This window comes from Artemia sp. Qi Xiang Cuo, chromosome 17, assembly GCF_049724085.1.
Source record: "Artemia sp. Qi Xiang Cuo chromosome 17, ASM4972408v1, whole genome shotgun sequence".
Lineage (NCBI taxonomy): Eukaryota > Metazoa > Arthropoda > Branchiopoda > Anostraca > Artemiidae > Artemia > Artemia sp. Qi Xiang Cuo.
Window position 1 is genome coordinate 21,843,927 of NC_142810.1, and position 26,065 is coordinate 21,869,991.

General features: G+C 34.5%; 1 protein-coding gene across 3 annotated transcripts in view; it reads left to right on the top strand.

The window, feature by feature from the left end:
- The window catches only part of LOC148942000 (T-box transcription factor TBX3-like), an 81,291-nt gene that overhangs the window by 24,621 nt on the left and 30,605 nt on the right, over positions 1 to 26,065 (top strand). For 2 of the 3 annotated variants that reach the window (XM_089103557.1, XM_089103558.1), the window contains exon 4: positions 2,283 to 2,460. In XM_089103557.1, the coding sequence (XP_088959683.1) occupies positions 2,283 to 2,460 (178 nt within the window). The remainder of the gene's footprint in view (positions 1 to 2,282; positions 2,461 to 26,065) is intronic. The other variant, XM_089103559.1, reaches the window with a different exon arrangement.

Here is a 26,065-nt window from a genome sequence, read left to right on the forward strand (position 1 = left end):
AGGAAGCGTTAACTTGAAACTGATGATCTTCGATTTAACACGCAAAGTCTATTTATCTACAATTTTATTTCATTTTTTCAGCATCGATATTTAACTATGCATTATCGAAAAGACCTTATGAAATGAGCGTTTTCATATGCTATACCAGGGATTTTTTAAAGGATTTTAAGGGGGCAGTCAGGAGGAGGCAGGGATTTTGGATTCAAAAAGTCTAAAAAAATTTAAGAATTAATTTAAAAGGGCTTTTAATTTCGTAACGACAAGAAAAGCTCCTTTCAGTAGTTGACCCTGTCTCTCCAGTTTAGTGTTAAAATCAGTGTTAACTATGAGCTGAAAATGTCTAATATCTAGTGGATTATAAATTATGAACGGTCTTGTAGATTATAAAGGGTAGCTCATACTTTTTAATTAAAGCAAGACTTAACTAGAATATTGCGAGTTCAAGATCGTTTTTACTCATTAATTGCAGATACTTTCCTAAAGACAACAATTACTTTTTGCATTTCAGAAACGCTAATATTGAAACACCGATTCTTGCTTTTTCTTCTGCTTCCCGGTGCTTTGATGTTTATAATCTGCTGTGGTGGCTTATTCGCATAAAAGCTGTCAAAAACTGCAATAACTAGCAGTATTCTATTGAGGGAAACAGCCTTCGAAACTAAGAGGGGGGATGTATTAAGGTGGGCAGGGTAAGAACTTCACCATAATAAGTGTAAGGACTTTTAAAACTTTCTGCAATTTTGTATTTTTTAAGTAATTTGTCTGCGTTTGTGTAAAAATGGTCCCCCAAAATGCTGCCCTCCTTAAGATTACACCTGATATAAGTATCCGTAACAAGCGCAATGTAAGTTTAAATAATTATAAGGGGGAAGGTAAGTGAATGTCATTGACACGATTGTCACGCTTAAGCCCCCCCCCCCCACCAACTAATCATTCTTATTACAAAGCCCAATAATAGTATGGCTCTCCATGTGTCTAGACTGTATTCGGTTTTGGAAATAGAAGTGAAACTAGACTGAAGTTTTCAGTCTCCGAAGGTCTGCTATTCAAAAACATTGCCGATAACGCGGTTAGTGTTATATATATATATATATATATATATATATATATATATATATATATATATATATATATATATATATATATATATATATATATATATATATATATATATATATATATATATATATATATATATATATATATATATATATATATGGGCTGCTTAAAGATGACTCTGGAGAAATGATTTGTATATTTTAGTTCTATAGAAAAAAAAATCCTCTCAAGTTTTTTGGCTACTGTAATGTATTAAATAGGCCTAAGCCTTTGACTTGCTGGAGAGAAAAAAAAACTATGTTAAACAGTTTAAAGTCATTTAATGCTATATCACCAAAAGCTTTCATATTGATTTTTACACCTTGTCTAAAGAAATCTCGACGCTAAAACTTAGCTTGTTATGAAAACTTGTTTGATTTGGGACTCCTTGAAGTTCTCCCGACAGCTTTCTTTAAAAAAGAAGCCTCACTCAAAAGCTTTGCTTTTTCTGATGAACGGTTTCGTTGACTCGTGACAAAAAAGAAAGTTTAATGATAAATGAAAAAATAGCTAATATAAAGTGATCTTTAAGCTATATCTTTAGGGGGCCAATCGTAAGAGATATCGGGGGGGGGGGGTGTCCGATGACTTGAAAAATAGGCTCTTGGAAATTTTCTTGAAGAGGGGGGGGGGAATAAAATCTTTTACTATGAATTTTATTTACCCACTTCAGGGGTGTAGGTATTGGTTCCAACAAGGTGCGTTCACAGGGATTTTTTAGGGGAGCATTAATAAAATACTAAATTTTATTTGATTATTTTAAAAAGAGGGGTCCAGAAACTATGGAACTTTAGGGTTTTAGGGGAGTGAATCAGAGGGCCGCCCCCTTTACGTATATTCCAAGATTTAGAACTTGGGGCATTATTAGTTTTTGCATGCCTCCTTAGACAACGTAAGTGTCTTTCTTGAAATATATCTAAATGGTGCCCCATGAAATGTTGCACCATAGGAAAAATGCACCCCTCCCTCCCCTAGTTGAGCCATAAACCCCTACTACCCCAAGATACGCAATCATTAATCCAAGTTATTTTCTTATTAGAGTAATTGGAAATAAGGTTTAGAAAAAAAGGTAGGCTCTTTTTTAAATACGTTTTCATTTAGTTTTTTGGTTGTAATGTTATAATTTCATAGCTTAGTTTTAGTTTGTTTTTATTAATTAGTTTAATTTTATATATTTATTTTAGTCGGTGGATGGTAGCTGGTAAGGCTGACCCCGAAATGCCAAAGAGAATGTATATTCATCCAGATAGCCCCTCTACCGGTGAACAATGGATGCAAAAAGTAGTTTCGTTCCACAAATTAAAACTGACGAACAACATTTCGGACAAACATGGCTTTGTAAGTAGCCATAGCCAATTTTTGGTAATTATCTGTTTATTTGAAGGGCTCTGATTAAGTGAAGGTGCTATAAGTTCCAGGGGGAGGAATATTTCCCATTTATTGAGTATCATTTCGAAAGTTGCTTCGTTTCAAAACTCAAAACTGACTATCAATATTTCAGACGTAAGGTTTTGCTAGCAGACGAGGAATCTATTTGGTAATTTTGAATTTACTTTGAAACTTGTTATGGATTTAGCCGTAGCCAATTTTTAGTAATTATCTGTTTATTTGAAGAGCTTTCGTTAAGTTAGATTGCTACAAGTTTGTGGGGGAGGAATATATCCCATTTACTGAACATCATTTTGAAAGTTGCTTCATTTCAAAAGCCAAACCTGATTGTCAATATTTCAAACAAACAAGGTTTTGCTTCGACCTTTTCGAATTTCGAACTTATTTTGAATTTATTTTGCTTTATTGAATTTATTTTGACTTATTTTGAATTTATTTATTTCAACAACTATATATTATTTGGAGGAAATATTCAATGCTTTAAAATTTATTACTTTGTGCAGCTTCAAATTCAAAACTGAATATCAGTATTTTGAACCAATATAACTTGGTCAGTAGACACGCCTGAATTTTGGTAATTACATGTTTAATGGGTAGGCTTCAATTAAGTCTTACAGTCAAACAGTTTTCAAGGTGGGCGGATATTTTATTTATAGAATATTATTTCAAAAGTTGTCCTAGTTCAAAATTTATAAGTGATTCTTAATGTATGACCCTGTCCTGTCCCTCCCCCTCACTATAATATCTTTCAGATAAAATAAGAAAACTATCGTTGATTTGAGATACAAAACGCATAAATTATTGTAGGCCTACTTACTTAAATGATTCTAAAACATATATATCTTCACGTTCTGCTTATTTAATTTTTTTGCCAAATCAACCCGTAAAGATTTGTTTACTTAAGTAAATTCAAGCTGGCACTTAAATATTTACCCAGATTCGTTTGGGTTCAAGTATATTGACTTTGAAGGTGTTATATACGATAACAGAGGGCCTTGTAAAATGGAACACCGCCATTCTTGTACAAACAGAGCATTAAACCAATATCTTTGACGCCAAAATTTACAACCCCCTAATGAAAAATCAATTCTACAACCCGTGAGGGGGTCTTAACGTAAGCCAGTTGTGTACAATGACAAGTCTTTTGTAATACTCAGATGTTCCAACCTGTGAATCTTGAATGTATAAACTTGTTATTGCCGCTGAGAAAAACTTTCAACGATTAAAAAGAAATACCATCTTGTTTTAGTGGAATCTTAACATTTCGAGGCGTATTTACTTTTATAAAATTGTAGAAGATAAGCTATTTATTTTTTTATATGACAAGTTGGCTATTCATTGAAAAGTGGTCTTTTAAGTATCGCTCTCAACTGACGCCTTCATCTTGTCAGGCATTTTAAAAACTGTGAACGTTTATATTCACTAAAAACCTGCAATATCTTTAAACCATTTGGTATTTTTCCATTATATGGGCCCTTCTAAAAAGTCAAGTTTGGTTAATGCTAATGAAATAAAATAAAATAGGATGTTTATATAATAGTTTATAAACACATTTGGGCCATATATTTGCACATTAGGAGGTGGGGGGGGGGGAGTAAAGCATTGCATATATTAAATAAGTAACCTAACCTAGGTACCTTTTTCTCCTCCTAAACCCCAAAAGCCAACAGTTTAAATATTGTAAATTCAATGAGAAACCACGGTCTTCGATCAATTTAGATAACAAATACCCGCTTTACGAGTCTCTATCACTGCATTCATTCGACTGTCTATAGCCGAAGTGCCCATATAATGGGAAAGTACCAACCATCTTTTATTCTTCACCATGCCAGGGGAAAGATGTGAAATTTTATCAAAAAATGAACAAGCAGTAACCACTGTTACTGTGTTTGAATCGCGTGTTTGAATCCCATTCTGTTAGGAATTTGCGTGGTTTGATCGTACCTAGGTCCAGGGATAGAGAGTGAATTCCCCTAAATGCGTTACAAAGGCTCCAGGGGATGGTTGTCTTGGCTTAGCCACCCCACATTTTCTTTGCCCAATTTATATCAGTTTAAATACGGGTATTTTTTTAAAGAAAAGTAATAAGTACGTTTAAACCGTCCATTCAGCTTTTTTCCAAAAAAAAAATCGCTTCTACGAAGTATCAAAATGTGCATTACAAAGTTTTACCTGTTGCCTATGCATCGATGGAAACTTGAATCACCTGACTGTTTACTACTCGTTTTACCTAAATATAAAAATCCCTATATCGCCATCATGCCAAACATAATCAAGCATAGTTAAGAGAGGGGACTATTCTCACAATAACTCTGTTTGGAGTAAGCCTAAGCATGGAGAATTAGTGAAAAAACTTTAAATAAGAAAAATATAACTACTTCTGTACAAAAGGTGTTAATTCTGTTTTCCATAGAAAAAATTGTAAATTCCTCTAGTGGGTGTTATCCTATGGTTGCATTTCCAGAGTCGCATTTGCATTCTTTGCTTACTATGTTGAGATTTTACTTCATTGTAGGTAGGGGACACTAGACATGCTTCAGTACTTCTAATTCAAAAACTGTCTGACATAGTTTTATGGACTATATAGGTTACAAAAATAAAGCGACATTGTTCAGCTATACACTGTATTTATTCTTATTTTTTCTCTTTTTATTTAAATCCCCGAAAAAACTGTTTTTGCTCTCTGGAAATATTTAAATGAAACTTTCAGGAATGGGTCTATAGGCTAAAGTATGTCCCGTGAATGTATTTTGAAGTACCTACATCCACTCCTTCTCCCTCTAGAGGATCCTGACCTTTGATGACCTTTAAAAATTTGTGTGGTATAAAAGTATAACCTTGCAACATAAATCTTCTGCTCAAATGAAGCGCAGCAAAATTGTTTTCAGCTTCACAACTTTGCTCAATTTCAATTTACAAGGTTTTAAGATATGCAAATACCTTTTCTAAATAAAAAAAAATTGATATGGCTTATAATTCTACTCAAATAACAGGAATTGCATGTTCAGAACTAAAGCCAGAGAAAAAGAAACTGATAACCTAACTAAAAATTAAGGTAAAATGTTGTTTTGTTAAAATGTCAATAGGTAATAGACCTGTCATGTGGGCAAATTTCAGGACCCTCTTGAGGGAGAAGGAGTGGAGGTAGGTACTTCTAAATATCTTCCTGGGACATACTTTAGCCTTTAGACCCATCCCTGAAAGTTTCATTTTCCTAACCTAACACCTTTCCAAGATAGCCAAAAGTAGCTAAACTAGACTTTTACCAACAACTTATAAAAGGTGTAAAAATGATATTTCGTCGTTTCACACCTAATGTTGCATTTGATATGCTCACACCTCTGAAATAATCGCCAAAAAACCATTTGACAGGCTTTTCTCGCAGGTAGTGACGTCAAACAAGGGAGGATAAAATTTCCCCATTGATATTTTGCCCCTCCTAGATTTTGAAAATTACCTCCTTCTTCCTCATTGAATATAGGCTACCTTCTTTTGGTATTTCGATACTTGTCAGTTATCCAGGCCACACTCAAGTTCTTGTCCTGAGTAAAACCAGTTTTTGTGTCTGCATTCAGAAATAATTAGAGATAAACTACTATTCAGGCATATTTTAATTAAATATATGATATATAGAGTTGGTTAGGTTGGGTTATGTTAGGTTATAATGCGTTCTGGGCGGCCTGCTTTCCATAATCTTCTGTTGCAGTTTCTATAATTTTGTTACTCAAGAATTATATTTTCATGATATTTTGGTCTATTTCATTATGATTAACTTAACTTCAATTCTTGAGTGTCGTCGGGATAACTGACAAGTACTGGCATTTCCATTGAAAGAATTAAAAAAGACAAATATGCCCCCCTCCCCTAGATTTTGAAAAAATTAATTTTGCCACTCCCTCTCCTCCAATTTTTTTTTTAATTGATGCCACTGCTTGTAGGGAGGGTCCACTGCTCATAGGGAGGAACACAGATGAGAAGAGTCAAAATGAGATCGAACGTACATTATCCTGATAATACTTCCCTTGAGAAAAGCTTACCAACCCGTTTTTTGTGATCATTCAAAACTCAAAAGTGTGATCAAAACTTCGCACTCAAAAGTGTGAAGATGTTAGATGCAACCTTATTGCATAACAGCAACGATTTTTGCTCGCCTGTAGAGTTTAGAAAAACCAAACTTAACCCCTCTACTCATCTTGGTTGATTTGGGCTCAAAGAAATCCATTTTCGAAGCGTCAGACCCCTTACCTATGAAAAATATGCTTATCTTAAGGCTTAAATTGAGTGCACCTATAGTCATAAGTATTTAACCCCTCAGATTTCAAAGCCAGACTTTATGACTTATCATGAAAAAAAAAATCAATAGAACTTCTTTAAATACTCAAGGCGAGAGTGTAGTAAGTAGGTATACCTGACTGTATTTAGGACGTACCCCAATTATACAGTGATTGTTTGATTATACTTATTTCAGCATACCAGATAAACCGTGTCTATTTAAACAAAGGTTGTGGGTTATGTTATCTGTAGTGTGAGACCTTTGACGTTTTTAAATATTAGAACCGTGATAGGTAAGTCTGGCGTTAATTGTAGTATCGCAACTTCAGACCTGCCTAAGTTTTTTGGCCGAAGTCCACGCACTTTTAATTTCTAGTCCTAAAAATCCCCCCCACGAAAAATTGCGTATTTGGAGCTAAAATAGCTAATCCACTTTTTTTACCTCTAAGAATAAAAAAAAGTGACTAAAATATGCCAAAAGTTTCGATTTGCAAACCATAAATGACTATCTGTCAAACTACAACACTTTAAATTGGGGGGATATCTGCCCCCCCCCAATAATGTTAAGAAAAGAATTATTATATTTTCCATGCCCCTTTACTATCCGGATATGGACCCCTCTTGCCCCCTCCCCCAATACAAATTCTGGAGATCGCCCCTGGTCCTTCCCAAAATTCAATATAAATAAACTCTTTGAAATTGATTGCCTTTTTGCTCAATTTTATGTGGCGAGTTCTAGATATGGAACCCAGGAATCATACTCGAATATAAATTTTATTTTTTAGCCTATGGCCCTATTGAATTGAGCTCGGAAAATAATAGTTATCAAAAATCTGATTTATTCCACATGAGACATGCCCCCAATTTATCCCATAATACGCTGTGATCATTTGTAAATATTTATATTCACTTATGAAAACTAGGTCAACTGCCAAAACTGAGAATTACAACACCGAAAATTTTTTGACAAATATTCCCCCAACTCTCTAGACAAATTTGATAACCCTGTTAGCAAATATTGATTGGAAATTGAAGACTTCTGACCGCAAATTCGTTTATCTCTATCTGCTATGTCTCGGTAATTTATCAACCCCCACCCTCTCTAACAGATGTCATTGATATCACCCGGATCAAATAGAAAATAAAAGACAGAAGGCTAAATATATCCCCTTGGTAAGATATTCGACAGATAACCTCCATGCTTCGTGGAGTCGCAGTTCGGCGGCTAATAACACAGCTTTCAAATTGACCATAAATTTTTATCAGGAAATGTTCTTAGCGTGAATACAATAAAATAAGGTGGGTACAATAAAATAGCATGGATACAATAATAGCTCTCTATCTTTCATTTTTGTTTCTAGAACGAGTTTCCAGTACTAGAGGTAAAACAGTTTTGTATTACCTATGAACTCATCTTTTAGCGGATTTGACAAAGAAATGGAGTCGCGAACGCTTTAGCTGCACATAGACGAATAAATGAAGAATTTTTCCTTGAAGTCAGTCCGAAGGACTGTTCTAAGAAAGTTCTAGAAACTTGGGCTTAAAAAAAGGCGCTTCAGATTCGCGAAAAATCCCCTTAGATTTCCCGATCTAAGTTCGGTAGTATATACCTATAGTCGTCACGGTGCGCAAGGAAAGTACTGTTTCCTGGTACGTATGCAGGGGGAGGGCCTCCGGTCCCGGGCCCCCCGAAATCTCATGATTTTTATTTTCTCATAATTTTCTTATACTCCTCACAGAATAAGGGATTTGAAGGATTTGCCCCCCCCCCCCTGAAACAAATTCCTGTGTACGTGCCTGATCGTTTCCGACTCGATGCACAAGGAAAGTAGCCAACTGATTTGGGTCAGATAGATAATGGGTATCTACAGGGGGTCAAACTGGGCATTTGTCCCCCCCCCCCAAGGGGATTGACGTCCTGCAAGATACTAAATTTTGCCGCATTCAGAACAAATCTAACACTTATGGACAACAGCTTTTACCCCCTTTTCATAGAAGGATTGTATATTTTCCCTTGGCAGCCGCATTTTTTGTGTGGCTGCAAACGTTCAAAATTGCATAATTCAAAATCTTTGTAGATGGGAGCTCGAAACACCTACCACAGGGTTGTTTATCGTGGCGAATTTGCTAATGTAGTTCTTATTAAGATCACTTGCACGCTTAGTTTTTTTTTTTCTCCTTTTTTCAAAATCTGGCAAATTTTCTTGGGCTTGTAGCTTTTGATGTGTAACTTTAAACTTGATGGGTGTTATATATTTGGAATCACATGCTTAAGCGGGATGCTCCTTCAAGAAGAGTCATATACAAGAAAAAGAGCGATTTTAAGTCCAAATATGCAGTATTTGTATATTTTAACTTTTCCAAAGAATTTCCTCATTGGGATCAATCGAGTAGAATTGACTTGTGGATGATAAAAAAACGACAAGAAAAACAATACTAGCTGGGCTAGTGCATACAAAATTGATTTTGATGTATTTAGTTAGTTTTTTTTTCTTTTTATCTTCTTCCGCGAAAAAACTCAAATCCTCCCCACTAAGCCATTGATTTTTCTCTGTATATCCCTTGCAAATATCTCAATGAGACAATAGTTTTAAAGCTATTGATTTGGTATTAGGATATTTTCTTTTTGATATTGTTATTATTATTCAAAAAACATGGGACAAAATAGACTTATTGGATGTCAGAGATCGTTGTCTTACTGTTATTAGGAAGCCTAATGGCCGTATTATGTGCTTGCAACTTCTCATGTACTTGGAAAATGCTACTCAGAAGTATGCTTAACTACATCGTTGACATGTCATTTCACGTTTAGGAAGGTCCGTTATACTTTTCTACTTATTCTGCAAACTGCCAATACGAAGCCGGAAAAGAAGTCGCCATTGAAATAAAATTTGCAGATTGGCGGTGCAGATTTGCAGAATCTGCCAAATGGAGACTGGTTTTAAGGCAAAACACCATGGGCGTAGGGAGGGGGGGGGGAGCTTCCCCCCCCCTAGACCTTCAAATTTACATTAAATATGGCTGAAAAAGCAGATGGTTTGGAAAAAGCAGTATATAAAACTTCATCACACTATCGACTGCCCCTCCCCTAGACAATATGCTGCCTAATGCTGCCTACGCCCATGCATAGCACCCATTAAAAATTTTGGGAAACGATGTTTAAGACAAGAATTTAAACGTGTTGCTCAAAGGAAAAGCATCTTAGTTAATTTATTTTTTCACATGATTTTATTTTATATATATTTTTTGGGGCTTTTCAAGATACCAGTAGTCACGCGTTAAGTGAAGTTTCGTTAATACTAATGAAATAAAACCAAATACGATGAAAATATAATAGTTCAGAAACAAATTTGGGTTATATATTTGCACATTAGGGGGGAGGGGAGGGGGTAAAGCATAGCATATTAAATACGTAACCTAACCCAACCTAGGTATCTTTTATTCTCCCTAAACCCCCCTAAAAAGTTAAGTTTAAACATAGTTCCCAGAGAGAGAAACCCTTTGTTTTACAGTGTCTCGCTGGGTGATGCTACCTGATCTTCAATACAATTCCTGCGTGACTACTGCTATCTTGAAAAGTACTTATTTATATACATATATATATATATATATATATATATATATATATATATATATATATATATATATATATATATATATATATATATATATATATATATATATATATATATATATATATATATATATATATATATATATATATATATATATAATGATTTTTTATATATATATCAGAAGTGTTCCGTCAGAAAAATCTTCCAATCATCTACCACATGACAGATCATGACTTAGAATTGTGGGTGTGATAGTAAGGAAATTGGTTAAAACAAAAATTGAAAGAGGCACGATATGCACTTAGGCTAAATTTATTTTGGAAGGGGACTCTACACTTAGGGGGATATGTTGGTAATAATTTTCAAGATAAAAAAATGCTATGTGAAAATTTAAACTTTTATGCGACAAATCATATAAACATTGATGTCTCCAGGAGTGGGAGGGAAGGCAAAGGTACGAAGCCTTAACCCTGCCTATTTGTATTATAGGAAGAGTACGTACAATGTGTAATTTTTTGGTTCACTTTAGAGGGGGGAGGGCTCACAAAACAGTAGAACAGGAGGTTGTATAAGAAAATCATAGATAAGCGGAAATCATCGTAAAGACTGATACCTCAGGTAACTTCAGGCAAGAGCGTATCCAGGATTTTTGTTCAAGGGAGGAGGGTGGGTACTTTTTGTTGGGTTGGGGTATGGGGTACAAATAACTTTAAAAGATGCATCAAAATTTGTTTTGTATGCCTTTTTGTTATGCTTTACGGGCCGAATATTTTTTTTTTTACAGGGGCTCAACCCCGATAACTCCTCCCCTCCTGGACATGGTCTTGGCCTCAAGTATATTCTTCAAAGAATATAGAAATATAAACACCTTACTAATTAAAATTTTAAAAATAGCAAAAATACAGATTTAAATGTGAATTTAATAAACTAATAGTTAAAAACTAAAAGAACGAATAATCATTATAAAGTCAAAGTTGGTTTACCGTCCTTATTTTTGTCTGTCCCCTCGCAAAATCTGATTTAGCGCAAAGCATGATCAGTTAAAAGACGACTACATATTAAAATGTTGGTATCAGGTGTTAAAACCGAAATTGTACACCAGATTACAAGACAGAAGCCCCTGAAGGTAAAACGGCAAATGTTAAGACCGGTTCAATTTTGATGAGCTAAATATCGACTAAAATAGCTCCCTTTTTTGTGTTGTAAATTGACTTTTTCAGCACATTAAAGTTGAGTTTGTGTGTGGCAATCGTGGAAAAAAAGATTAGCTCGCTAATAATCTAAATTCTCAAGTAAGTTTCCCAAGTTTTAGGACTTCGACTTTTTGCTCTTTGTTTGGCAGACTTTGACTTGACCCATATTCAGATATGGAAAATTTATATATATATATATATATATCAGTAAACTTCGAATCTTTGCCTACGAGATGAGGCAAAAGGTTTAACAGACTGATAAGAAGAGTTGAGTTTACCATTTAAAATTGAAAAATAAATTTTCCAAACTTCAAAGAAATTTGGGTATAGTTTAACTGTTGAATTTTTGGGAATAGGAGATCTTATTTATTTATTTTTACTCCACTTAAGGTTTTTTCATCAGTACAGTAGTTGTAAATTGTAAAGTGTTGTAACCGTTTGGGTGAGTACCTGTGAGCAACAAGAGGCAATTTTCGCCCCTCATAGATTTGAAAAAAGGTATGTGATAAATACTAAAATTTATAGTTAAATTCGAGCCTAATGAACATAATTAAATTACCTAAAGACCTTTTTCTAAGCCAAGCCCTCTGTTGAGGAAAATTAAGTGAAGGCTCACGAGTAGTGGGTACAGCAATTGTAAAAGTTTGAATATAAGCTCCTACCAGTTAAACTAAAACCGGTTTTAGGAGTTATCACTCTCTACCAACGCTGTCAGATGCGCTACTCTTTTCACTGTACATCGCACATTACCACCAAACTGTAACTATCCACTCAGCGCAGGCACGTACGCAGGAATTTGTTTCGGGGGGGGGGGCTAAATCCTTCAAACCCATTATTTTGTGAGAAAAATCAGAAAATTATGGGCAAATGAAAAAAATCGTGAGATTTTGGGGGGCGGGGGCGGGCCCGGAGGCCCTTCCCCCTGCGTAAGTCCCTGGCTCAGCGCATTAGACACTTCCAACATGCACGACACGTGCCACCTGGTATGCACAGTTTTTGAAAATAGGTAATCTTTCGGGTCGGTCCAAGATTACAAAACCTGGTACTCTTATGACAAAAAATTTACAACCCTTTGATTGCTACTGCGTCCACAGACTGAACTCCGATTTTATAATTTCAAGTTTATTGTTTAATATTCAAAACCATTTTAAGTTTACCATTCAATAATAGCTGTTCAATACAATTAATATTAGCATTACTATTTTCAATAAAATTATATTAAATAATAATACGTTTAGATTTAAATCCGTCTGTAAGACGCCACTTTTTTAGTCGTCTGATTAAACGCTGATAAGGACGTGTTTATCCAAACTCTTTAAAACATGCATTTTTGTTTCGGAAGTTTTTGATCATGACAAACTTGACATTGATTTTAGTTAGCGGCAATTTTATTCTGTTTAAGTGAAAAATAATAAGATAATTAAATAAATAAAATTCTTGGATATTACTCCTTTTGCAATACTGTGAAATGTTGACACGGAGAAAAAATTATGATTTTACTATCAACCAATAGATGAATTCTCTGTCCTTTGCAAAAACGGACAATTAACTTGATATTCGTTTTCCTTACTAAGACCCAAAATTATTCGGAAGGGAGAGGAAGAGTTATTGATTTTTGGGCACTTTCCCATTTTATGGGCCTTTCTAAAAAGTCAAGTTTGGTAAATGCTATTGAAATAAAATAAAATAGGAGGAATATATAATCGTTTAAAAACAAATTCGGGCAATATATTTGCACATTAGGGTGGGGGGGGGGGGGGGGGGGGGTAAAGCATAGCATATATTAAATACGTAACCTAACCTAGGTACCCCCCCCCTAAACCCCAAAAAACAGCAGTTTAAATAATATATACGCAATAAAAACCACGCTATCATTGTATTACTCTATAGCAGTTAACCCGTCAAAAACGGGTTTTTCGTGACTGGTTTCCATGTAAAGGCCCATATAATGGGAAAGTACCTAAGTACCAATTTTAATCTGTTGACCAAAAAGGCGATTAAAGTCACAACAATTGCTCAAATTTGAACAAGGTTTTTTCAACGTTCTTTTTTTTGCAAAAAAAAACTAAGACAAATAACTTTATATTTCTTTAACACTTGAGATCTCTGGGGGGGAATTTTGCCACATAGTCCCCCTAGGTTTTCTCCAAAAACAAATAATTTGGGCTCATCTCATGGGAAAAATTTGAAATTGTAGGAAGTTCAAAATGTTTAGAAGATTGATGTTTACCGTCTACCTTGTAATTCGCGTTAGAAACATTTTAATGATACAAATAATACCCATCAGAATAGTGCATAGTAATAAATTGACCTTAAGCCAAGGCCGTATCCAGGGGGGGGTTACCCGGTTTGAACCCCGCCCCCCCCCCCCCCGAAATTTCTGATCGAGTCGAAAATTAGTCTAAAAAATACCTGTAAAGGTATTTTTACAGGTAAATACCTGTAAAAATCGGGTAACCCCCCCCCCCCCCGAACAAAAATCCTGGATCCACTCTTGCTATAAGCAACCAGTAAATTCATTCAATTTAAAAATCCTTTTATTTTCATTTTAAGTTTTGCCAGTGTTTTAGTTATGTCATTCACAAGATCTGGCCTGAAGTAGCTAGAAAATCAGTTGATGAACATTTACAGGAAAATAAAGGTTTCGAAATTTATAAACATGCAGCATATACATTGAACCATTTAAAAGCAAGTAAGCCACAGTTGTTCCTTTTCAAACAGTTCGTGGTAACGAACTGTAAGTAAGGAGCGACCCGGCTCAATGGTAACCGAAACTCTAGAAAACGGTGTTTTGAAAAACGCTCAAAAATTAAATAAAAAAAACAAGTTTTTTTAACTGAAAGTAAGGAGCGACATTAAAAATTAAAACGAACAGAAATTATTCCGTATATGAAAGGGGCTGTCCCCTCCTCAACGCCTCGCTCTTTACGCTAAAGTTTGACTTTCTCACAACTCTATTTTTTTTTAGCAATAAAAAACTTTAGCGTAAAGAGCGAGGCGTTGAGGAGGGGACAGCCCCTTTCATATTTCCGTAATAATTTCTGTTCGTTTTAAGTTTTAATGTCGCTCCTTACTTTCAGTTAAAAAAAACTTGTTTTTTTTATTTAATTTTGAATAGAGCCGGGTCTAAAATGAAAAAAAAGAATTAAAATAAGATTAAAAAAAAAACTGAATTTAGCATATTTGGGTGAGAAATAAGGCATGATTACAACCCTTTGTACAGGAAAACTAAGTTTTAAAGGTCTCGAAATTGAAAAAAATCCATCATATACAGTGAACAATGTTCAAGCCAATAAGCTATAGTCTTTTTTGCAGAGAGTTCTGGCTAAAAACGAAGGAAAGATAAACAGAAAAAGAAAAGAAAAAAAATTGTAGCTTTGGGGGAAAGACATAATTGCAACCCTGCTTAAGCCACTCTCGTGACAAAGGAAACAAACATGAGCATACTGTTTAAGAAAAACATATGGTTCAGTTTCAACAGCATCATATTTGCTTATTTTTGGGGGTATTTTCTTCAGAAAATGTATATGTGAATTCGTTGAACTTCAACTGCAAACACTCAAAATTCAATTAGCTCAAGTAACAACCGTATCTTAAACTCGGCGCCGAAAATTAATGAATTGTCATTAATATTTAACCACTGTATTTTATGGCAGTACAGTAAAATTACTAAAAAGAAGAGAAGGTAGGATAATAAAAATACCTTAAACTTTACTAATTATCTTTACACCAGCTAAAGTCAAAAATGGTTTATAACAGTCTTCCTGGGTATTTAAAAACATGATTGTAGGAAATAGACTATTTTTCAGACAGTTCTTACATTAAAGAGGTAGTATTTTGTAATTTTAGGATCAATAAAACTGTTAAATGAACTTTTATGACTTCCCACCAGTTTTAAATTCTCTACGTGAAAAGTTCACACCAGCAAATCCAATTTGTCACAGAAGAGCATCACGCTGATGACATGACCTTAGTTTTATGACGGTGATGGTGATTAACTATTTCTCGGAAATTTAGTGCTTCCGCTGTAGTTTAACATACCATTAACAGGAATATGAACCTTTAAGCACGAAGGACATCAAAATAAAATCAATTTTCCCCTCGAAACCCACATTAGCAGCGGCGAAATTTCGTCAAAATCCTGGGGATGGGGGCAAATTTGGTGCCAATTTTCCCAAATCAAGTTAAAACGACATTGCAAACTAAAAATGAACCATATAGTGCCATAAAGGTAAAGATATAATAAAGAAAACTGACCCATTTTTGTGGATGCTTGAATTATGCAGGCTTATCATAGTTTTGACAAGATTTTTGAAGGCAGTTTCCCCCTGTCCCATACCAAATTACGCCCCTACATATCAGGTCTATTCATACCTAAGAAACGGAAGTTTTTAAGATAATTCTTTTAGTTGTTTGAAGTTAAATTTTTTTAGGCCAATTTCAAACTGTCATTAGTGTTTCCACTTTGAACTGTCAAAATAAATAAGCAGAACTGAATAATTAAATTTGACGTCACTTTTCTACCATAAAAATTTAAATATCAACGATGTGTTGTTCTCCAAAGACAACTACACCTTTATTCAAATGAAAGCTAGAAGACCTTCTTAAGCAGTTCGATGCCATAGGCTTAGCTGTTTTTTTGCTGATTTTTCGTTCATGTTCATTTTTTTTTTATTTCACTAAACAATGAATTATCAATTTTTTCCAATTTAGCAAGATAGACCTATATGTAGTTGTGTAAGTTTCCACTTCCCATCCAAACAATTGGATACCGTTTTCATAGTCCTTGGTGCTTCAAGGTTTATATTCTCTGTGCAAATTTTTGGTATGTTGTTTTTTTTTGTTTTTGTTTTTTGCAGTCTTACGGCTGTAATGTTTGAACGACAATTTTGCTATCTTTCCGTTAAATAAGAACAGCTTTTTCCATCTACAGAATTTTTATGGCTCTTCTCGTTTTAGATTGTAAAACATTCGAAATAGGCAAAATATGTGATAATAGGATAATTTATGCTAAAAATATGAGTTTCTGTATTACACAGCAATTAACTGAATGTTGTTTTAGTAATAAACTTAACTTTATACAAAATATAAATAATAAAACCATAAATAAAAACAATTTTGTAAAAAAACAATTGAATAAATTAAAACAATAAAAACAACTTATAACAATTCAAAACTTTAAAATAATAATTAAAATTAACTTGAAGTTCTGAGCTACACTACATTCCATGGACAAAATATTATTTAGGCCTTTTTTCATAGATTTTTGTATTTCTTGTCCTTAAATATGTTTTCCACCACACTCAAGAGACAAAACTGGATGACGGTGATGCTTATGAAAAAAAAAATGTAGAAGATTTTCGAATAGCTGGAGCATACTTTGGGAAATACCCATTACCCAGTTATATCATACAAGGCATATAATAAGTGATTAGATGTGCAAAAACGGCATTTCTATTGTAAGTAACTACACACATTTACCCAGACATAAATAAATAAATAAAAACAATTTTGTAAAAAAACAATTGAATAAAGTAAAACAATAAAAACAACTTATAACAATTCAAAACTTTAAAATAATAATTAAAATTAACTTGAAGTTCTGAGCTACACTACATTCCATGGACAAAATATTATTTAGGTTTTTTTTCATAGATTTTTGTATTTCTTGTCCTTAAATATGTTTTCCACCACACTCAAGAGACAAAACTGGATGACGGTGATGCGTATGAAAAAAAAAATGTAGAAGATTTTCGAATAGCTGGAGCATACTTTGGGAAATACCCATTACCCAGTTATATCATACAAGGCATATAATAAGTGATTAGATGTGCAAAAACGGCATTTCTATTGTAAGTAACTACACACATTTATTAAAATAAATTATTCTTAAGAGGACGTCGTTAACACCCTTCTTTTGTCGGTGCCTGAGGTCCTGTCACTTAAGAGAGTAAAACACCTATTTTGCACAAGGAATTCTTCCCTTGTTTATGATGCTAAAAGTAAAAACTCTAGACATAGCGGAAGTATACGATTAATATATTCATTAAGCTTCACTGTGTTTCTTCTACAATTAATATTTATAAACTGAAAGTATTTACTAGCATTATACTCTTACGAAAGCTGCCCGACCGTGTAGAATTTTACCAGTTAGATATTTCTAAATAGTATGAAAAAGGGGTTGCACGATTTCCAAGTGTGACATGTCAAATATAATACAGAACTTAACATGTTGTCCATCTGTTACATGAAATAAATGAATTCTTAGGTTATACAAAACGTAACCATCCAAAATCTGAAAACATTATTTAGATGATTTATAGTCCTCAGTTGCAATATATACGGTTATCAGAAAGTACGCAAAGCTGTTTCCTTCTGCCCTTACGCCCCCGATCTCCCAAGATGTTTACCGTTTTTCTATAATTTCCAATATTTCATGTTTTTTTTTAATTTTTTCGCCCCTTCGAAACGCTGGGCTCTCCTAAAATAAATTATAATTGCCTGCCTCATGTTTAACGGTGTCTGGCGTTTACCCCGCCCCCTCCTGAGTTTACTCCCCGGAAAATACCCCCCCCCCCTCTGGAAAATACGGCTTCCAAACTTGAGGATTTTATTTGAGTTGTTTTTGTAGGGGGAAGGAATTTCGGTACTTGTGTATTATACGCCACATTTTTGCCCGTTTTAGGTTTTGATGTTGCTTCTTAGTTTCAGTTGAAAAACTTTTTTTTAATTTGATTTCTAATCGTTTTTAAATAATACCGGGAAATCCGTTTCTCTCTCCATGAAAAATTCCCGGTACTTGTGGATTATACGCCATTCACTCAAGTTTACGATGTGTAAAACTCGAGAACAAACTGGTTTCTTTGTTAGTTTCTTCGTTACTTTAGAAACAAATTTGGGCTTTATATTTGCACATTAGGGGGGGGGGTAAAGTATATCGGGTCTACATGCAAAATGTGCAAGGTACAATTATTCTGCATATTATGAAGTAAGAACGGTTTTCTGACTTCACACTGTCCAAATACTTCCCCGCCCCCATTTTGTGCAAATATATTGCCCAAATTATATATTTCACATCTATTCTGTCACTTGTCTTTATCTTGTCTCACGCTAAGCTGAAAGAAACTAACGAAGATACCAGTTTCTTTTCGGGTTTTACACAGCGTAAACTTGAGTGGGTGGCGTATAATAAGACAAGTAACAAAATTCCTTCCCCCTACGAAAAAAAAATAATCAAATAATATTCTCAAACTTGGAAAGCCTTTCCAATGGGGGGGGGGGGTATTTTCCGGGGGTGTTTTCTGAGGGGGGATTTCCACGTGTGGTATTTTCCGGGGATAAACGCCTACAACCGGGTTTATCAATCACCTTTGGCTTAATAATATGTGCCAAACAATTCAAATTGTTCAACTAGATTTAAACATGTAAAATTGCGCTGCTCTTATGACATTTTAACACTGTCTTGTAGAAATTTCGGCTTGGAGTTTGTTCGTCTAGAATTTATATTTTTGGCCTTGATTTCATAAATGTTATTGTTTTAGTATTTATTTTTATTCGTCTATACTTTTTAATTTTTCAGAAGCCAATTCAGTCCCCCTTCGAGATTTTTTTCCATATTTTAATTTGAAAAAAATTATAGTGTGTTAGTTGCAGTGTCTTAAAGTATAAAGGACAGTGAAAAAAGGTTAGATTGTGTGAATTAGACAAGCGGAAAAATCGCTATATAGGCCTACCCTAAAATAGGAAAAAATTCGGATTCAGTTTTTAACGAAAAAAAACAGCATATGCAGTTTTAGGCATCAAATAAAAAAAAACACGAAGCGCGCGTGAAGAAACAGCAAAAATTCCAAAAAAAACACGTGAAGCTTAAATATTGTGCTTAAGCTTAAACATGTGAAGCGTGAAGCACGCGTGAATTTTAAGAACGTGCAGTTTTCCTGTGAGGGTGTCTTTGGGAGTCAGCAGATTGTTAATATCTGAATGTTACGGAAAAAAAGCGTTAAAGATTTGACTAATTAGTTTTGGTTATTCATTTTCTCGGTTTCACCTGACAACACTGACGAAAAAGTAATACTGTCCTGAAAATTTCATAAATCTGAACCAACGGAAAGAAAACGTAGTTTTCAGGTATGAATAGACCTAATAAGGAACGATTGGGCAAAAAATGCTCGTATTGTTGATGCCCTTGGCGCTTTAAGTTCGTATTTCAATAAAGAATTTCTTTAGAAGGGGTTATAAGCTTTAAACGCTAAATGATTTTTTATATTCTAAGTTGTTAATAACAAATTTTAGCCCTTAAATACTAAATACTATTTTAAATATTAAATAGATGGTCAATAATATAAATTAATGATTCCCAAAGTTTAGTTTCAGAAGACCTCATTGACACCAATTTCTACGTCAGTAAGAATCCCAAGAAGTCTCAGAACGTTTATAAGATTAGTAATCATATCTCATAATCTCATAACCTTTGAAAAATTACAAAAGGCTTTTTGACCCTGAAATGCTAAATAAACTAAACATGTTTTTTTCGAAGATTTAATTATAAAACCCCTTCAATGACTCTAAAGTTTGTGTCTCAATAAGGTAATCGCGCAGAAATGAAACTAAAACCCCCTAAAAATGACAAAATTACTTTGACCTTTAACTGTTAAATGATACTTTCTTAGAGACTGAATTTGCACCTAAATGTCAGCGTTTGTCATGCTTAAGGAAATGAGCATAAAAAATCAAATCTTTGCCCTTCCATAGTTTTGGTCGCTTAAAAAGGGCACTAGAGCTTTTAATTTTCGTTCGAATGAGCCCTCTCACAATATTCTAGGACAACTGGGTTAATAAGATCACCCCAGGAAAAAAAATAAATAAAAATGAACACACATTCGTGATCTTTCTTCTGGCAAAAAATACAAAATCCCACATTTTTGCAGATAGAAGCTTGAAACCTTTGCAATTGGGTCCTCTGATACACTAAATCTGATGATGTGGTTTTCATTGACATTCTATGACTTTTAGGGGGTGTTTCCCCCTTTTTTCGAAAATAAGGCAAAATTTTTTCAGGCTCGCAACCTTTGATATGTTAGACTAAACTTAATGAAACATATATTTAGAATCAACATAAAAATCAATAATTCTTTTGATCTATCTGTTGGTATCAAAATTCCGTTTTTTAGAGTTTCGGTTACTATTGAGCCGGGTTGCTCTTTACTTACAGTTCGTTACCACGAACTGTTTGATAATAAAATCTCATATTGCATCTCTTGTGATTTTTGTTTATATGTGGAATTAGTCACTTTATTCGGTTTAAAGTCACATTTACTCACGATTTACTTTCACCCGCACAGTCTTAAAGCTAACAGGTCAATCAAGACTGACATAGTTCAAGCAACAATTGTTTTTGGCGACAGGCGGCACAGAGAGACAGAGCTTAATATGAAAACCATCACGGCACTTGAGAACAAGGCTATCGGCGCCTTGCCCACCACAGAGTAAATACCCTTTTGGGACGGTGACAAGCCAGAGGGATCATTTTGACAAACACAGCGGCAATTTTGAAATTTTAGAGGTGTGGTATTTACTGAAATTTGATACTATTTCAGGTGACAAGAGAAAGTCAGTCAAGTCACTTTAATAGAAGAATAGTAAATAGACAGTAACAAATTGAAGAATAATAGTTATGTGGAATGAACTTTTTAGCGTGGCACTTGCTTGAAATATTGAAAGCTTTAAATTATTCACTTAATTTTCATAAGCAGCTGACTGGAAGAAAATTTTCAAATGATGGATAGATTTCATAAATTTAGGAATCAAGTTTCTTTTAAACACAATATTTACAATAATCAGATATTCAAATTTTGTGTCAATTAGTCTTTTAGGCTAATTAGTCAATTAGCTAATGTGACAATTAGTTTCTTATGACTAATTAACTAATCCTCTATGTCGGGATCTTGCATAATTTAAGCCGAGTATGAGCAAATTTGGTCCTTAACAAAAAATGTATATGCATGAAGCACCAGGATACTTCACTAGCAATAATTGGAGTTGGATTTAGGGGGAGAGGTGGTGATCACCCCACTTGACGCTGGTGCAGTTTACTTTTTCTGGAGTTTTAACTTTTATTTATAAAAGTACTTCTAGAAAATAAAAGGCGTTCAAAGTTTTAGATATCCTCACAGATCCCCCCCCCCCAAAAAAAATAGAAAAAATTGGATCTGACACAGGAGTTACCGAAACAAAAAATTGCCTTTCTTTGGGAAGGTAGTGATAATTTAAAAAATTCCAGGAAGATATAAGAAAACGAACCTTCTCGAGTGATTAGTGTTGTTTCCTAAGTGAAGTTTAGAAAATATTACTTTCTGATTAAAAAAAAAAGTTTTAAGCTATCAGCCATCGGGAATAAAAACAAGTTCCCTGAAAAAAAAAAAATCGTCAGGAACCGTACACATGGTTGCCAGCCCTGGTCTACCAATTTATGACGTCTTTGAAACCACTAGGTGTCTTTTTTGTATATAGGCTAATCATGTGTGAAACCCATTATTTGTAATCATTTCCCATGCAATCTCGTAATTTCAAATCACATTCATTCGAATAATTTTTTCTCCCTTTTTTACTTAGAATGTGTTTTAGTTTTTGGACATCAATTTTGAAGTTTATATTCTAAAAGAATGGAATATATTCAATGTTGAATCGTATTAAATAAAAGAGGAATAAATGGATTTTGGACGGCATTGATTACAGTTACGATTTTTAACGTCAGGTGGTTCCTTATACTTGTCTGTGTATCTTCTTATCCAATGAAATGCTACATCTTTTTCTGTACAACATTTCCTAGCCTGTTTACGCTAGCTAAATCTCCGCTAAATGTCCTTAACGGAGATGTATTATACTACATAAATATATGTTTTCAAACACCTCTGACAAACCGGATATATAAAGAAAAGTAACGAAAATTTTCTCTTGTTCGATGGTGACCGAACATCCGTAGATTTCAACCAATCAGATGTGCGCTTTGCTGAAATTAATACCCTTGTCGGTGTGACGTCCCCCCTTTCCTGGGTATTTTATTTTTTATACCGGCTCCGTGATATCAAATTTAATCAACTTCTGTACAATATAACATGTTCGTTGAAACTTTGAAGTCTGGTGGTTAAAATTGCCTTGAGGAAAGTGTGGATAAAAGATATAGGAGTGACCAGAGGAACATTGAATTCGATATTTGTCAGAATGAAAGCTATTTCTAAACTTCAAGATTGCAAGCAGTCCTGGAATTAATGTTCTGATTTAGACGGGGTCAGTGGGAGACTGAGGATGTGGTGGCAGCAGCAAATTTGCGGCTGCCTCTTGAAGCCGTGGGTGCCTCTGGAGGTACAGACGAATATAAGGTCTAAGGTAAGGATCATCTCTTCCCTGGTCTCGCACTAGTGGGTGAAACGAACTAGACATTGAAAACGCGCTAGATGACCCCCAACAATGTTCCCCAAATAATGTCCTTGTTGAGGTAGCTACTTCGAAAAAGGAAGACGAACAAGCTTTGAAATAGTATTGCTTTAAATTGGATATGATAGGAATAGTAAATTCTTGAAAGTAAGAGTCTTGACATGAAATGAAGATGAACGGAAACTATCAATGTTACAATTACAAAACTCCTATGGTTGTGTAATGACGGTCAGTTGAAGCTAGAATGCCGGTAGATATACACGTTTTTGGGGGCGAAGATATCTTTGTTGAAACAACAAAAACAGGTGAATTATGTCAGAAAGTAGGAAACTAAAGAATGAATTGTTGGATTTCAGTGGGGAATGGACCCTCCCCCCTTACATCACTACCTGATTGAAGGTGCTCCATAAAAACTACCAAATACTTCTATGAAAAGTTTTTTTTCAATGGTTGTTTAAAACTTTAGATTATATGGTAACATCGATTGAATTTTGATTTGGCAGATCGATATATAAATCGATTAAATAAAAAAAAACTTTTCAACTTTTTTCAACTGAAAGCAAGGAGCAACATTAAAACTTATAAACGAACGCATATTATTACATATTTTCAGTTGCTCCTTACTTTCAGTTGAAGAAACTTGTTTCTTTTTATTTAATTTCTAATCGTTTTTTAAATAATGCCAGGAAATCTGGCCCCACTTCCACGGTGGAATCCCCTCAGGAATATCCACCAGACAATTCAATCCCGGTGAAAACTTACCTTGGACAACTACTCTTAACCACTCCGCGCGTAAAATTGAGACGGAAAAGAGAAAGCAAGACATAAAAAGAATTCTGTACAAGAATTTTGGCAACTTCCCCCAGTATATATTTTTTCCACTGATAAGTTCACTCCCTGGAAACTTCCTTCCCCATGGAAAATTCCCCCGTGAAAAAACTTCCAGCAGGAAATTTGTCCCACCCCCCACCCGAAAATGTATGCCTACATCGCAATAACAAATACTATGCGCAAACAATGGACAAATTTTATAACTTAAAGATCTTCCCCCTGGGCTTTGGGGGTCATGTTATACCCAAATGCATGTTATTGGGCCTTTCAACTATGATGAACAAAATGGCTATCTCAAACTTTTGATTAGACGATTTTGGGGAAAAGGGGACAGGCGAGGTAGCTTAGCTGTCCTCACAATGAGCCCTCTCCCAATATTCTTTTACTATTAAGTCATCAAGATCACCCCTGGGGAAAAAAAAAAACACGCATCCGTTATCTTTCTTTTAGCAAAAAAAAATACAAAATTCCACATTTTTGCAGATAGGAGCTTCAAACATCTATAGGAGGGTTCTCTGATGCGCTGAATCTGATGGTGTGGTTTTCATTGAGGTCACTTGACTTTTAGGGGCTGTTTCCCCTTTTTTCGAAAATCAGGAAAATTTTCTCAGGCTCGTAACCTTTGATGAGTAACACTAAACTTATTGATATTTATATATTTGAAAACAGAATAAAAAGTCGATTCTTTTGATATATCTATTGGTATCAAATTCGTTTTTTTTAAAGTTTCGGTTACTATTGAGCCGGGTCGCTCCTTACTTACAGTTCGTTACTTCGAACTGTTTGAACAGGATGCATCCAATACTCACCACACACGGTAGATCTAACTTTTTTTAAATGTTGTTTTTTATTCTTTCTTTTTTTCTAGCATATTTTTAATTCATTAGTGAATTTTGTTCCATTCCATTGCGTATTCTCCGTTGGTGTGTTTGTATATATTTTGTAAGTTAGTGTAGCCTACTGTTTACTGTGTTATCATTATTACTAGGCACCAATAAACTAGGCTTCTTGGGCCAAACAACTGTTAGTAGTGCTTGGAAAATAATGTTCTAGAATGAATAAATTGAGAGGGGTGACGAACTAAATGGCCGTTATTCAGTTCTGATTCTGATAAAGGTCAAATAGCTAAGAGAAGAAAATCAGTTTAGAAGATTACGTTTTTATTTGAAGCAGGGCCGTTTTCAGGATGTTTTTTCAGGGGGGTATTTTTTGGCGGTGGGGTATAAAAACTTTCAAACGGTGTGTTTATGCATTTTTATTACTGTTTTACGAGTCGGACAAACATTTCAGGGGCCGGGGGGGATCAAAACCCCTAACCCCTCCTTGAATACGGTTTTGATATGAAGTTGAGACTTAAAACACTAAGTACTAGTAGTTTTGATACTCATTTTAAAAATGCCCGTTGTAACTACGCCTCTTAGGGATGACAGAGACCGTTTAGTTTATAAAAAAAAAAATAATACAATACTTGAAAATAGTGCAAAAAAATATTTTATTTAATGTATTTTTAGATGGATAATCACGAAAGAGCTCCCTTAAAACTTGAGGTTCCCGTTTTAATTTCCATGTAATTCGTGTGTCTTTGGAATTTTTACCACTCATGATTGTCGAACCTCCGAAACAAAATCCATGCATGTTTGGTATGAGAATCACCTTGGAAAGTATTAGGATTTAGAACCCTTCATTGACCCCCATTAAAACTAAATCACGATAAATCGTATCCTTAGACAATTAGATTTATCATTCCCTCGTTAAATCTCTCAACGTTCATGTTATAAAATTCCCTACATGAGACTAAATTAGATCAAACCTAAAACTCAGGAAATTCCTTTCGTCTCAGCTGATTCAATTGAGTTTGCCTATTGTATATTGTCTATATTTTTACCTAAATAGATACCTCAAACTAAGATCCCTTTATTAACGCGATTCAACGGAAGTCTGTCCCAAATTCCATGGTAACTCTCTGATTGATTTAAGTACCCGTAACCTCCTGTCAACAACCAATGAAGTATTATATAAAGAGCTTGTCCCCCAGGCCGGCGCCTATAAGCCCCACCCAATATGAATTTCGTCGCGCCTTCTAACCAGGGGGGCTTGCTATCATGTCAACCCTAAATACACAGTAGTAAAATTTATGGGATATCCTTCATTATTTCAGAACTATTCCAGCTATTAAATACGTCACGGATGTATTATCAATAAACCTTAAGAGGTTATAATTTTCTAAGGGAAGGTATTTGAATTAAAAAAATTATACTATGTGCTCTAAGACTG